We start from the raw sequence: 14,284 nt of genomic DNA on the forward strand, positions 1-14,284 counted from the left end.
GCTGATATTCAAATTATATTTGAACAGTGGAAATATTCATAAAAGTTGGCTTCTGTGTCTTTTGGATGTGACTTCATTAGATTACTTCCCTGCACCCTGGTCCACTAAGATGTTTCTGGATCAGTATGTACTTTCCAAAACTACCCTAGAATCTGGATAAACTATTTCTTCAAAGAGCCATAGCATTAGGTATTGTGTTATTGGGGTGTCACTGCTCTCAGAACATCCTGGGGAATATAGTTAGGAAATATATGCATATGTATTTACATGCAACAGATACAAATTAAACATTTATATTTATTGAAATCAGTAGAATTTATTATGATGTATCAAATTCTAACAGCATAGCATTTTAGCTTCCTTTCTTTCCTTATTTGTAAGGATCTCCTCTGACAATGATAAACTTTGTTCTCATTGTACTTGCTATTATTTTTTTTTATTTAATACTTTCTTCCTTATGTAATCAAGCACTCATCTTTGCCACCATTCTCTCTGAGATTTCCTCCTTTCTCTGTTCCATTTTACCAAACAATGCACATGCTTTCTTTTCTTTTCTGCCATTCCTGGGGCTTGAGCTCAGTACCTAAGCACTGTCCCTGGCTTCTTTTTGCTCAATGCTAGTACTCTACCACTTGAGCCACAGCACCACTTCTGGCTTTTTCTGTTTTATGTAGTACTCAAGAGTCGAACCCAGGGCTGGGGATATGGCCTAGTGGCAAGAGTGCCTGCCTCATATACATGAGGCCCTGGGTTCGATTCCCCAGCACCACATATACAGAAAATGGCCAGAAGTGGCGCTGTGGCTCAAGTGGCAGAGTGCTAGCCTTGAGCAAAAAGAAGCCAGGGACAGTGCTCAGGCCCTGATGAGTCCAAGCCCCAGGACTGGCCCAAAAAAAAAAAAAAAGAGTCGAACCCAGGGCTTCATGCATACTAGCTAGACAAGCACTCTACCACTAAGCTACATTCCCAGCCCGTGAATGCTTTCTTCATGTATTGTTTCTAATACCTCACTCAAACCAGGTCACTTCTTGCAGAAGCACTCTTTTAGATGTTAGGCTCTGTCACTGTGCTAGACTGGCCCTAAATATGGACTATCTCTTTAGACACTGGTTCTATTTAATGGGAAATTCCCCCTGTGCTTTCACTTCCTGATCCTCTTTAGGTTCTAATAATTCTTGGTTAAGCCACCTTCATGCATGAATGCCTTAGTCAATCAACTAGGCCTCTGAATCTCTACACCTAATCAGACCCTTGTTTATATACCCTCACCAATTTCTGACTTCTCATAACAGGCTATCAAAAACTTTACTATACACATTTGAATTCTATAATCTACCAAGGAGTTACCATGGCTCATCACTTGACATGGATACCTAACTCATTCTGTCCTACCCAGTGGCTTTAAGACTTAGTCATTTTAGGAAGAACAAAGTGGTACTGAAGAAATTCTGAATGGAAGAAATAATTATTGAGGTCTTTATTTGACAGATCCCACTGACATTCCAACCAAATTCTTTTTTTTTTTTTTTTGGCCAGTCTTGGGGCTTGGACTCTGGGCCTGAGCACTGTCCCTGGCTTCTTTTTGCTCAAGGCTAGCACGCTGCCACTTGAGCCACAGCGCCACTTCTGGCCATTTTCTGTATATGTGGTGCTAGGGAATCGAACCCAGGGCCTCATGTATATGAGGCAGGCACTCTTGCCACTAGGCCATATCCCCAGCCCCCCCCCCCCAACCAAATTCTTTTTCTTTTTTGTTATTGTATGTTTTGAGACTAACAACCTTCATATCTCTGAATTCAGGGCTGGAAACACAAGTATGCACCACCAGGCCTGTCTCTACCTCCAAGTCTAATTTTAGCTATTAGTAAATGCACACATGTGTGTGTGTGTTAATACTGGAGCTTAAACTCAGGGCCTCATGCATTCCCATATCTTTTTTACTCAAGGCAGGAGTTTTACCACTTGAGCTGCACCTCTACTTCTATTCTTTTGCTGGTTAAAGTCTCTCAAGCCAGGGCTGGTGGCTCACACCTGTAATCCTAGCTACTCAGGACACTGAGATTTGAGGACTGCAGTTCAAAGCCAGCCCAGGCAGGAAAGTCCTGAGACTCTTATCTCCAATTAATGTATGCTTATATATTTTTTTTTTAAATCATAAAAAGCAAGGCAAATGGCTTCAAATTTTACTATTTTCCTTTTATCTCACAGTCAGAAAAGTGATTTCGTATCTGTCTGCAAACTGGTGCTAAAAATTTTCAGAAACTGTTTACTTACCTACCTGGCTCACTTAACAGAGGAAATGTAAGTTATAATAGTCTCCTGCTTTAGCACAGTTCTACTTACAAGCAACAGAATAAAATGTGTGTATAAAATAAAATCGCTATAGCAAGTTGAATCCAATCTCTTTCCTTAACTGCAAGACCCTGCTCTGGTAGTTTCTATACCTACTGCTACAGTCCCCCTTGGATAAAGTCTGCTCTACCATTTTATAAAGCAAGCAAACATACACACACAAAAACAAATAACAACTGTTAGAATATGCTTTGTAGCCTGACATCAAATTTCCATATTGAACTCAAAAGTTATAACAACCCTAGCTAGTAGTAACTGATGAATATTTTAGAGACCTTCTACAGATAGCAAATCCAGTAATTAAAGCATGTTCGAGGTGTTTAACAAATAATACCACAGGGAAAAAATTTAATGTAATTTAACATCAATAATGTAATATACATAAAAATATTTGTTTTATATGTGCATATATGTATATATGTAAAACTACATAGCCAAAATGAAAACTTTAGATTTATTGCTCTCCTTAGGAAATGACATATAAGATTAAAATCTATAATCTGGTATGGTAACTGTAGTAAAATAATGATCAAACTTAATACCTAGTAATGAAGAACAATGCTTACCTAGTTCAATACATGTTATTCCAAGAGACCATACATCAACTTTGCCATCATACTGTCCTTCATCCATGGCTAAAATTACTTCTGGAGCCATCCTAAGATACATAAGTTCATTTAAATTATTGCTAATGAAAAAGTATATTACCTTTGAGAATGAAACAATTGTCTATATGGAGAACATTGAATTGAATGCTAATCAATATGTGAAAAGAATTTTTATGAGAAATAACTACATAAAAATTTAAAAGGTAAATATTCAGCAATGCATATAATATCTGAGATTTGTTCTCTCCACCTGTCATTATCATGTAACAGAATCCCCAAACGGCAATTCTAGAGCAGGGTTGTCTGAGGATTTCACTACAGAAATCTAAAGTTTGCGTGAAAGATTGAATTTTACTAGCTAGCAACAAATATTGTCAGTTGTTTTCCTCGAAGTAACAATCTCAATTTACTTTAAACTACATAGAAATTAACAAGTATGTCAATAAATTACTTCGATTGTCAACAACTGGGTGTTTTGCAAATTTGCATTAACACATGAATTAAGTTTACGATATTGCCAAATTAATCAGTTAAAATAGTTTTGTGGGGTTTTTTTAATTGAAGGACATTTCAGAGCCTTTAAATATCTAATACCATCAATTTCTAAAGGGGAAAATCAGTAAATGTTCTTCTCTCATAGAACTTATTTTCAGGTTTTTCAGGTCACTCACATTCCTAACTTTGTCAGTCCTTGGATGTTGGACTGTGTACAATTGGACCAAAAGCGTGGTGGCCCTGCTAGGATTAAACTTTTTGATTTTTTAAATGAAATTAAATCATAAAACTAAGCACTAAACGGAAGAACAGAACACAGGTCCATGAAACAACTACAGATATCGATGTCCAGGAAATAATCCTGCAGGATAAAGAACTTAAAGCTAGAAACATAAAATATTTGAACAAATAACATTCAATATTTTATTCTACCAGACAGCTTACCCTCTGTATATACTACTTGTATGTTAAACCTAAGGTGAAATCTAAGAAAAGGAAAGCTGTTGCAGAAAGAAAAAGAGGAAAAGGATGTGGCTGTGGCAAAAAAGGGGTTCTAGACCATAACAGCTCTCAAGATAATTGTTTCATTGCCAGATGCTGATGGTTCACACCTGTAATCCTAGCTACTCAGGAGGCTGAGATCCGAGGATCATGGCTTGAAGCTAGCTCTAATTTCCTACTCGAATCAGAAGTGGAGCTATGGCTCCAAAGGTAGAGTGCTAGTACTGAGCGAAAGGAGCTCATGGACAGCTCAGGCCCAGAGTTCAAGCCCCAGAACTGGGGGGGGGGGGGTGGGGGGGGGTGGGGGAGGAGAGAAGCTAATTTTCAAAGTGCTAAGTGTTTGGGGTTTTGTTTTTTTGTTTTTTGTTGTTTTTTTTTTGCCTGTCCTAGGGCTTGGATTCGGGGCCTGAGCACTGTCCCTGGCATCTTTTTGCTCAAGGCTAGCTAGCACTCTGCCACTTGAGCCACAGTGCCACTTCTGGCTGTTTTCTATACATGTGGTGCTGAGGAATCAAACCCAGGGCTTCATGTATACAAAGCAAGCACTGTACCACTAGGCCATATTCCCTGTTTTTGATAACAGAAACGCCAGGAAAAAACTCATTTTTATAGCAAGAAGATAGATTTTATATACATATATATGTATGCATCATACAGAAAAAGACAGACAGACACAGACACAAAAGTTCTGTACAAAAAACATTTGGTCATTTATAGTGGTGGTCCTCAGGTTTTTGATTCATTTAATTCCTAGAATAAATGCTTTTTATCTTCTTGTACATTTTAGGGTTAATATCTATATAGTTGCAAAATAAATATAACATACAATTATATATTGTATGAATGCTTTAATGATACTCAAAATTGGAAGCTTCAGAACTGGTTCATTCAATTTATTGAAAAAAGTGTCAAAAAAAATTAAAAAAATAAAAAATAAACAAAGGGCTGGGGATATGGCCTAGTGGCAAGAGTGCTTGCCTCGTATACATGAGGCCCTGGGTTCGATTCCCCAGCACCACATATACAGAAAATGGCCAAAAGTGGCGCTGTGGTTCAAGTGGCAGAGTGCTAGCCTTGAGCAAGAAGAAGCCAGGGACAGTGCGCTCAGGCCCTGAGTCCAAGCCCCAGGACTGGCCAAAAAATAAAAAAAAAATTTAAAAATTAAAAAATAAAAAAAGTGTCATGAGGGTGTAAGATATCACAAGAAATGTATTTATTGCCTTATTATGTAACTGTGCCCCCTTTGCACAACACCTTGTCAATAAATTTAATTAAAAACAAAACAAAACAGTGTCACATTATTTATCTTCAGGTCCTACCGATCAGACCAAAAAAGTCTGTCACTTTCTTTCTGCTAGAAAAAAATCTGACTTCATTTCTCAATGAAAATAAAATATGTTAACATGTTCTTACAACTGTCTCAGGGCTAAATTCTATACCAGACGAGGAAGTAGCAGGAGGAGAAAGAATGGAGAGATGGAGTTACTGAAATATTTTTTTAAAGGAGGAATAAAATTAAAATGAAGAGATGAAAATGGCAAGGAAGACACAGTGTCTTGGCATGAGATTATTCCCTAATGGTTCTCAAAATGTGACTCTGGACTTTGATATCCCAGAGCAACGCACCATTCTAATTTTCAGGATGGGTAAGAAGCCTTTCTTTTATAATGTAGAAGGGAAATTTCAAAGACAGGTAGAAAAGAAGATGTAGTGGACCTAAGTCATCACTCTCAGCATCTATAAAGAAAATACATATGAAAGTTAAAATCTGAAAACTTACTCCCTTCTAATTTTTGCTGACACACATATGAAATTATTTACAGGTGAACTTAGATGATGTCTAGGATTTCCTTCAAAATAACTGGAGTAGGAATTACAATGAAAGTACACAGGTTAGGATTGGCCAGATAATACAATGTTGGGCTAATTGTATATGAGACTTCATTACATTTTGTTTTTTTTTTAATTTATGCTTGAAATAATACTGGAAGTCAGAGTGAAACAGAAAAACGAATGAAAAAAACAAAACCTCCAAATGAGCAAGTAGTTTTTAAGTATTCTTAGTGTTAAGTGATAAGCAAAAATTAAAGAAAGAAAATGTACAAGTTACTAAGCATGTTAATCTTCTACACTTGAACGTAATTGTTTTTACTCTCATATCCAATTAAGATAGCAATAAGAAAGCAAAGACAGAATAAAAGGAAAAGGACAAGAAAAAATAGATGAAAAGGAGCTATATAATGTCCAAAATGGCAACAGTAAAGCATTTAAAAACTATAATCATACATTCCCTATTTCAATTATGAGGATCACTATCAGATAAAGCTCTTCTTACCAATATGGCGTTCCCACAAAAGAATTGGCAGGGGATGCCATGGAAGCAGATCCAAAGTCAGCAAGTTTCACCTGGCCTGGTTCTGTCAGAAGGATATTTCCTGCTTTGATATCTCTGGATTTAAAAAACACAGAAAATTACTTATTTTCCCTTCACTAAACAATGTTTAATAAAAAGCAAGTAAGAATTTGCAAGGGAAGGAATAAAAATAATCAAGTGCTACAGTAATTTCACAATTGTGGAAATAAAAAATGCCCAATCATATAAATACACAGTAAAAATGTTCTCAAAGAGAAGACAACCATAAAAAAGACAAAAATCTGGTGCTTGGGGGAGGGTAGATGAGGAGGGATTTTCAGAAGAGTTGAGCTCAATGGGATGCAAATACAGACAATTCAAAAGGCACTCCCTTGAACAACTGATATTAACAAAAAAAAAAGAAATCAGATACATACAAAATATAGTCTACATTTGAGTTTCTATCAATACAAGCAATAGTTTTGTTTTTTTGCCAGTCCTGGGCCTTGGCCTCAGAGCCTGAGCACTGTCCCTGGCTTCTTTTTGCTCAAGGCAAGCACTCTGCCACTTGAGCCATAGCGCCACTTCTGGATGTGTTCTATTATATGTGGTGCTGAGGAATCGAACCCAGGGCTTCATGTATACGATGCAAGCACTCTTGCCACTAGGCCATATTCCCAGCCAAGCAATAGTTTTAACTGACTAAAAAGTCCTGTACAACACGAAAGGTTTCTAAGTATATTATTTAACAATTTTTTTAAAATGCTGATCAAGATGCACTGTACCTTAAACTAACAAGTTTTGTTCAAGTATGTAATGATAATAAAGATTTTTTTTTTTTTTAAAGAAAGAGAAAGGGCCAGGTGCCGGTGACTTGCACCTATAATCCTAGCTATTTTGGGAGGCTGAGATTAGGAGAATGGTCATTTAAGGCCATACTGGCAGGAGGCTGCAAGACCCCTTCTAGATATAATACCATGTGCCCATCATCCCAGCTATGGTAGGATGTACAAAATAGGAAGATTACGGTCCAAGCATACACCTCAGCAGGAAGTGAGATTCTATTTCAAAAATAACCAATGCAACAAAGGGCTTGATGCATGCTTCAGTGGTAAATTACCTGCCTAGAAAGCATGAGGCCTCAGTTCAAACCCCAAATACTACCCAAAGAAAAAGAAAAAATAAAAAGAACCCTCTTCTCCAACTTGAAAGTGAGTATTCACATAATTTTAAACATACAGGATAGTTCTCCTAGATATTAAATAAAAACTGCAATATGTGAATAATCAATATCAATGATCTTCAATTTTCCCCCAAACTTTTTTCAAAGCATACTGTCTATGCAAACTAAGAACATTTTGGATATTTATATGAGATTGTATGTCCAATGGGGCTCTATAACACACTTAATTTTAAAAAAATTAAAAAAGAAAAATAACATTTCCAAGTACTTGATTTTGTTTTCTACTACATGTATTTCTCTTGGACTTTACTATCCTCATCTAAAAGTAAGCCATTAACTCAAAATGATTCTATTATGTTGTTTAATATATGTACTTTCTCTAATAGAATTTTTTTTTCTTGTCAGTCATGGGACTTGACTTGAGGATCTGGACACTGTCTCTGAGTTATTTTGCACAAGGCTAGCTCTCTTAGAGCCACAGCGACACTTCCAGTTTTCTGGTGGTTAACTAGACATAAGAGTCTCACATACTTTCATACCTGGGCTGGCTTTGAACTGTGATCCTCAGATCTCAGCTTCCTGGGTAGCTAAGATTACAGGTGTGAGCCACCAGTCACATAGAATTTTTTTTTAAAGTTAGTTTCTTTCTGAAACACCTGAACAACTACTAATCACTAAAAATTCATTACAGATGGTTTAATTTCAAAGTTATTGTTTATTATCAACAATTAGCTTGCTCAGCATACAGTCTTTGCTCATGTTATGAAATGAATGGAACAAATCTTGTGTTATCAGTCACCAAAAGACAAAAGATTTGTTCGTTTCAGATCTAAATCATTTGACTTGGCCATCTTCAGTAAATATAGCTACAAACTGAAGCATCTGGGATAATGAAAAACAAAACTTACATGATCCCTAATAGACTTTCCAGTCTGCAGATAAATTTCTACTAAAAATCCATGAATTATATATACTTTAGAAGGCCAAGTAACACATATAGGCAAAGATAAAAATTATCCTAAATAAGACCAAGTATATGCCTATGTTCTTCTTAAATATATGAACAATCAAAACAATATAAGTTTATACTGGCTATTTGGGTAAAAACAAAAATTTCAGGGTCATTAAGTTGTAGGGCTAGAATGTAAAGTTATTTATCCAATATATGAGGACTTTCAAACCACTTACCTATGGATCATAGTATGAGAATGTAAGTAGGCTAATCCCTGGAGAGCACCATGTGTAATTGCTGCTATTTCCACTTCTTGTAATGGCTTTTTGTGAACTTAAAATAAAAAATTTATTTGAAAATTATTATGGAGAATGCTTTGTTTAAAAAACAAATATACATATCTGATATATGGGTATACTCTAAAAACTGACATTTATCAAGAAGAAATTTATTTGTGATGATAAAACAAAAGTACTACTATCTACTACATATTTGAGTCAGTTGTTAAAGTATAATACCCAACCAATTGCTCTCTTAGCTAACAATATTAAACAACTATTTGTGACTATAAAACAAAAGTACAAAAGAAAGAGTTCTCTCTTGGGGCTGGGAATATGGTTTGGTGGTAGAATGCTTGCATGAAGCCCTGGGTTCAATTCCTCAGCACCACATAAACAGAAAAAGCCGGAAGTGGCACTGTGGCTCAAGTGATAAGAGCATTAGCTTTGAGCAAAAAGAAGCCAGGGACAGTGCTCAGGCCCTGAGTCCAAGCCTCAGGACTGGCCAAAAAAAAAAAAAAACCCAAACCAAACGAAAAAGAAGTTCTCCCTTTATTCTTACTTCAGGTTTGTAGGAACAGATCAAACTAAATAACAAGATATCCAGAAAAATACTTACAGTAACAATGAGAAAACTTGACTACACTGTAAGGATAGCACATACTATGCTAAGAATCTAGAAATGACTAAGGATTTCATACTTTCTGTTAAGCTTTACAATTATTGAATATGAATGTTGTTTAATCTCTAACTCAACTATTCTGTTTTTTGTTTTGTTTTTTGCTGGTCCTAGGCCTTGAACTTGGCCTGAACACTGTCCCTAAGCTCTTTTTGCTCAAGGCTAGCACTCTACCACTTGAGGCACAGCACTACTTCTGGCTTTTTCTGTGGTTAATTGGATATAAGAGTCTCTCAGACTTGCCCGGGCTGGCTTTGAACCACAATCCTCAGATCTCAGCCTCCTAAGTAGCTGGTATTACAGGCATGAGTTACCGATGCCTGGCTTTTCTGGATGCGTGGTTTTTCTGTTATTTTTTTTAAATAATGATGGGGAAAAAATTGCTTTAGGAAATGGCGCTGTGGCTCAAGTGGTGGAGCACTAGCCTTGAGCTGAAGAGCTAAGGGACAGCACCCAGGATCAGAGTTCAAAACTCATGACTGACAAAAAGTAATAATGATGATGATGATGATGATGATGATGAAAGGAAACCTACCTTCTAATAAATCTGAAGCAGACCCGAGACAGTATTCCATTACAAGCTAGATGAGAAAAAATTATAGAAGTATTAAGTATGTTATTACAATTTATTCTATATGCGACAAAATGAATTCACCTAGAGGTCAAATAGACAGTAAGAAATAAAATAAATTCAAGTCATGATTTATCTTAAAAGTAGTTATGGGGCTGGGAATATGGCCTACTGGCAAGAGTGCTTGCCACGTATGCCCTAGGTTTGATTCCCCAGTACCACATATATAGAAAATGGCCAGAAATGGTGCTGTGGCTCAAGTGGTAGAAGGCTAGAGTTGAGCAAAAAGAAGTCAGGGACAGTGTTCAGGCCCTGAGTTCAAGGCTCAGGACTGGCAAAAAAAAAAAAAGTAAAGTTATATATTTAGCAATCTGCTAAATGCTTAAAATCAAGTCAATAGTACTTTTCTTTTAATAATGCCAATATGTAATCACTCCTATAAACTGTGTATTTCATATATAATTACTAATTTAATTATGATATATAGAATATATACTAATTTTAATTTAAAATACATAATATATAATTTTAATCTATATAATTATATATAATACTATATATGTTTATTTATTTATTTATTTATTTGCTGTGTGAGGGTCTGAACATCAGGATTGCTAGGCAGGTTGTCTACCACTTGAGTGGACTTCCAATCCTATACGCTATTTCTATCACACTATAGTAACAAACTGATAACAGTTGTTAGGCAGTAGGAAGCTATGTTCTCTACAATGGTGTATATAAATCTTGGATGAAACTTTAAATGGTTTTGTCTTTTTCAGAAGAGACTCACTATATTGACCAGGCTAGTCTCTAACTCTTAGGCTCAAGTAATTCTCCTGTTACAGCAGGAGTAACTGGGAATGCATGTACACCAGGACCTAGGCTCTAATTGTTGCTTTTCTTTTCCTTTTTCTTAAGACAGGGTCTTGCTATGTTGGGTAGACTAATCCAAATCTCATGGGTTAACTGGTCCTCCTCTTTGGGAATGCTGGCATGACCACCACACACAGTTCTAAATGTTTCTCTTAAAATACACACAGAGCACTGGCTTGGCACTGGTAGTTCATGTTTATAATTCTAGCTACTCAGGAGACTGAGATCTGAGAATCACAGTTCAAAGCCAGCCCAGGCAAGGGAAGTCCATAAGACTCTTATTGCCAATTAACTACACACACAAAGCTGGAAATGGAGCTGTGGCTCATGTGGTAGAGTACCAGCTTTGAATGATAAAAAAATAGTACCCAGGCTCTCCTGGCACCAAAACCAATCAGGTACCAATTCTGTACCAGGTATTTTACATATATATTAGCCATTTTAATCTTTACAAAGAAAGTCCTACTTGTTATTCTTATCTTACAGATGGAGAAACTTGAGAGAGTTAAGCTACCTAAACATCAGTGCTTTTTCTTTAACCACAGATTCAATTTTAGTAGTTACTAACCCCGAAGTCAAAATAAACACATTGAACATTACAAACCTAAGCCTAAGCTGAGCATATCAAAATGATAATTTCTTGTCTTATTTTCCATCTAATGGAAATTTGATCTGTCTTCAAAAATATATAGTTATGAGTTGGAAATGTGGCTTAATAGTAAAGTGCTTGACTGGCATGCATGAAGACCTAGGTTCAATTCCTCAGTCCCACATAAACAGAAAAGTCCGGAAGTAGTACTGTGGCTCAAGTGGTAGAGTGGTAGCCTTAAGCAAAAAAAGCTCAAAGACAGTGCTCAGGCCCTGAGTTCAAGCCCAGGACTGGCAAAAATAAAATTTTATTGGGCTGGGGATATAGCCTAGTGGCAAGAGTGCCTGCCTCGGATACACGAGGCCCTAGGTTCGATTCCCCAGCACCACATATACAGAAAACGGCCAGAAGCGGCGCTGTGGCTCAAGTGGCAGAGTGCTAGCCTTGAGCGGGAAGAAGCCAGGGACAGTGCTCAGGCTCTGAGTCCAAGGCCCAGGACTGGCCCAAAAAAAAATAAATAAATAAATAAAATAAAATTTTATATATAATTAGTTTATATACCATCATAGAATTAGTACTGTTATCACCTGAATAGGAACAGCAGTATAAAAACCATTGCTTCCTATCATAAAATGACTCAATTCTCTGCCTTTTGTATTGTTTACTAAAGCAACTACCATTAGTTCAAATTCAATAGGATACGCACAAATTTCAAAAAAGCATCATCATTATAATATACTTAATCAGAAAGATATGACAATTTTCATTCTGAAGTAATAAGATTGTTTTCACACTGTTCATATGGTACCACTGGGGGAGTTTACAACGTACAATTTTTTTTATTGTAAAAGCCATGTACAGAGGGGTTACAATTACATAAGTCAGACAGTGAGTACATTTCTTTTTTAACTGTGTCACCCCTTCCCTCATTTTCTCCCTGTTTTTTCCCTCCCACCCTCCTCCCCCAAAGTTACACATATAAAAACTTTGAAGAGTATTTATACAAGTTGAAAAAGTTCTATTCTCTTGTCTGCAAGTGCTAGGAAATACTGCTCTTCCTCGTCCAGAATAAACTAATATTTGAGGTGCCTTTACACAACCAGTTTGAGCATTTTGAATTAAATCACTTTAAACCAAAACCAGCTAATATTAGGAGAAAGAGCAAATACCAACCCATGCTGTGTGTTCACGTAAATAGCAGCCTTTGTATTCTATACTGTTGGGATGTTTTATTCTTTGTAGAAACTTGACTTCCTTAATAATATCCTGCCATTTCTGTAGGGAGATAAAAAAAAATGGAAAGAATTATTAACAGCTGGTTCTCCTTAAAAGTTATAGATGAGAGCTGGGGATATGGCCTAGTGGCTAAAGTGCTTCCCTTCTATACATGAAGCCCTGGGTACAATTCCCCAGTACCACATATACAGAAAATGGCCAGAAGTGGCGCTGTGGCTCAAGTGGCAGAGTGCTAGCTTTGAGCAAAAAGAAGCCAGGGAATAGTGCTCAGGCCCTGAGTCCAAGCCCCAGGACTGGCCAAAAAAAAAAAGTTATAGATGAAAAAAGTGATTACTAAGTTAAGAAGAATTAACAATAACATACAACTTTATTTTTAACCTCTAGATGAATAGTCAAAACTAAAAGTTTAAAGAACATATTCAGTTTACAACTAAACTATATAACTTATCAAGCTGTTTCATTTAAAGTAGGATACATTATAGGTTGATAAAAGTTTATGATGAGTTTTACTATAAATTTCTATAATTATCTACCATCAAGCATGTTGATGGCTAGTATATGTCATATTTCATGGCTTTTCTTCAAAATAAACATCTTTTTTTATTTTTTACATATAGGTTTATTGACATAAAATTTGGATACCACAAGTTTTACCTATTATGTTTTTGGTTTATTCCTTTACCCATACTATGGTTGATATTTCATTATTTCTTAAATAGGTCTATCTCCTATTCTTATGGTTTCTATGTAGGAACTTGATAATCTTTCAAAAACTACAGGAGATACTTTTCCCCTCTGCAGATGGAGAGACTGAGGCATTACTAGGTTTGACTTGGAAACTGTGTGAAACTCACTGTATCACTAAATTTGTATATTATTATGTGCTGGATACTAATTCAAGTGTGTTCCTTTACTTAATCATATGTTGGGTAATAAGAATATTTCAGTATACTCATCTACATGATCTTTAGTCCTTACAGATATCACCAGAGGATAGATGAGGGTTTCCTTCACCTTCTGAGTTTCCATGCAAAATATCAGGTCCTTGAAATCAACTCTCAAAATGCATTTCAGGGTGTCTCACTAAAAGGAGAGTCTCACAAGGTACAAGAGTTTTTTTGAGAATTTATTGTACTATACTATGGTTAAAATAAGGAAGAAATAGAGAAACATTTCTTGTTCAAGAAATGGGAGCTAAAGATTCCTGTTTCTATTTTTAATTCAAATGAAAGTAATTATTCTCAAATTTAAGTTCCTAAATACTAGTTGAATAATTCATTATTGTATAGAGATCACAGAAAAAAGAAGCATGAAGACTTTTAAAAAAAGAAAAGACTTTTTACATATTTTCATAAAACCCTTCTTCACTAATATCCTTCCAGGAAATACAAATAAATCTTTGGTCTTAAGCTACTTCATGACAACCCATACATTTAAAAGGTTGCATCCTAAATATAAGAAGCAACCAGGTGGGATGGGAATATGACCTAGTGGCAAGAGTGCTTGCCTCTTATACATGAAGCCCTGGTTCCATTCCCTAGTACCACATATATAGAAAATGGCCAGAAGTGGTGCTCTGGCTCAAGTGGCAGAGTCCAAGCCCCAGTACTGGCA

The 14,284-nt window shown here is 36.2% G+C and overlaps 1 protein-coding gene across 1 annotated transcript in view; it reads right to left on the bottom strand.

Moving 5' to 3' along the window:
• Taok1 (TAO kinase 1) overlaps positions 1-14,284 on the bottom strand; it is a 97,993-nt gene that overhangs the window by 41,470 nt on the left and 42,239 nt on the right. The window contains exons 4-8 of the mRNA XM_048366793.1: positions 12,608-12,709; positions 9,937-9,982; positions 8,681-8,777; positions 6,292-6,405; positions 2,919-3,010 (exon numbers count right to left, since the gene is read on the bottom strand). Coding sequence (XP_048222750.1) covers positions 2,919-3,010; positions 6,292-6,405; positions 8,681-8,777; positions 9,937-9,982; positions 12,608-12,709 — 451 coding nt within the window. The remainder of the gene's footprint in view (positions 1-2,918; positions 3,011-6,291; positions 6,406-8,680; positions 8,778-9,936; positions 9,983-12,607; positions 12,710-14,284) is intronic.

The sequence above is a fragment of the Perognathus longimembris genome, chromosome 17 (genome assembly GCF_023159225.1).
Source record: "Perognathus longimembris pacificus isolate PPM17 chromosome 17, ASM2315922v1, whole genome shotgun sequence".
Classification (NCBI taxonomy): domain Eukaryota; kingdom Metazoa; phylum Chordata; class Mammalia; order Rodentia; family Heteromyidae; genus Perognathus; species Perognathus longimembris.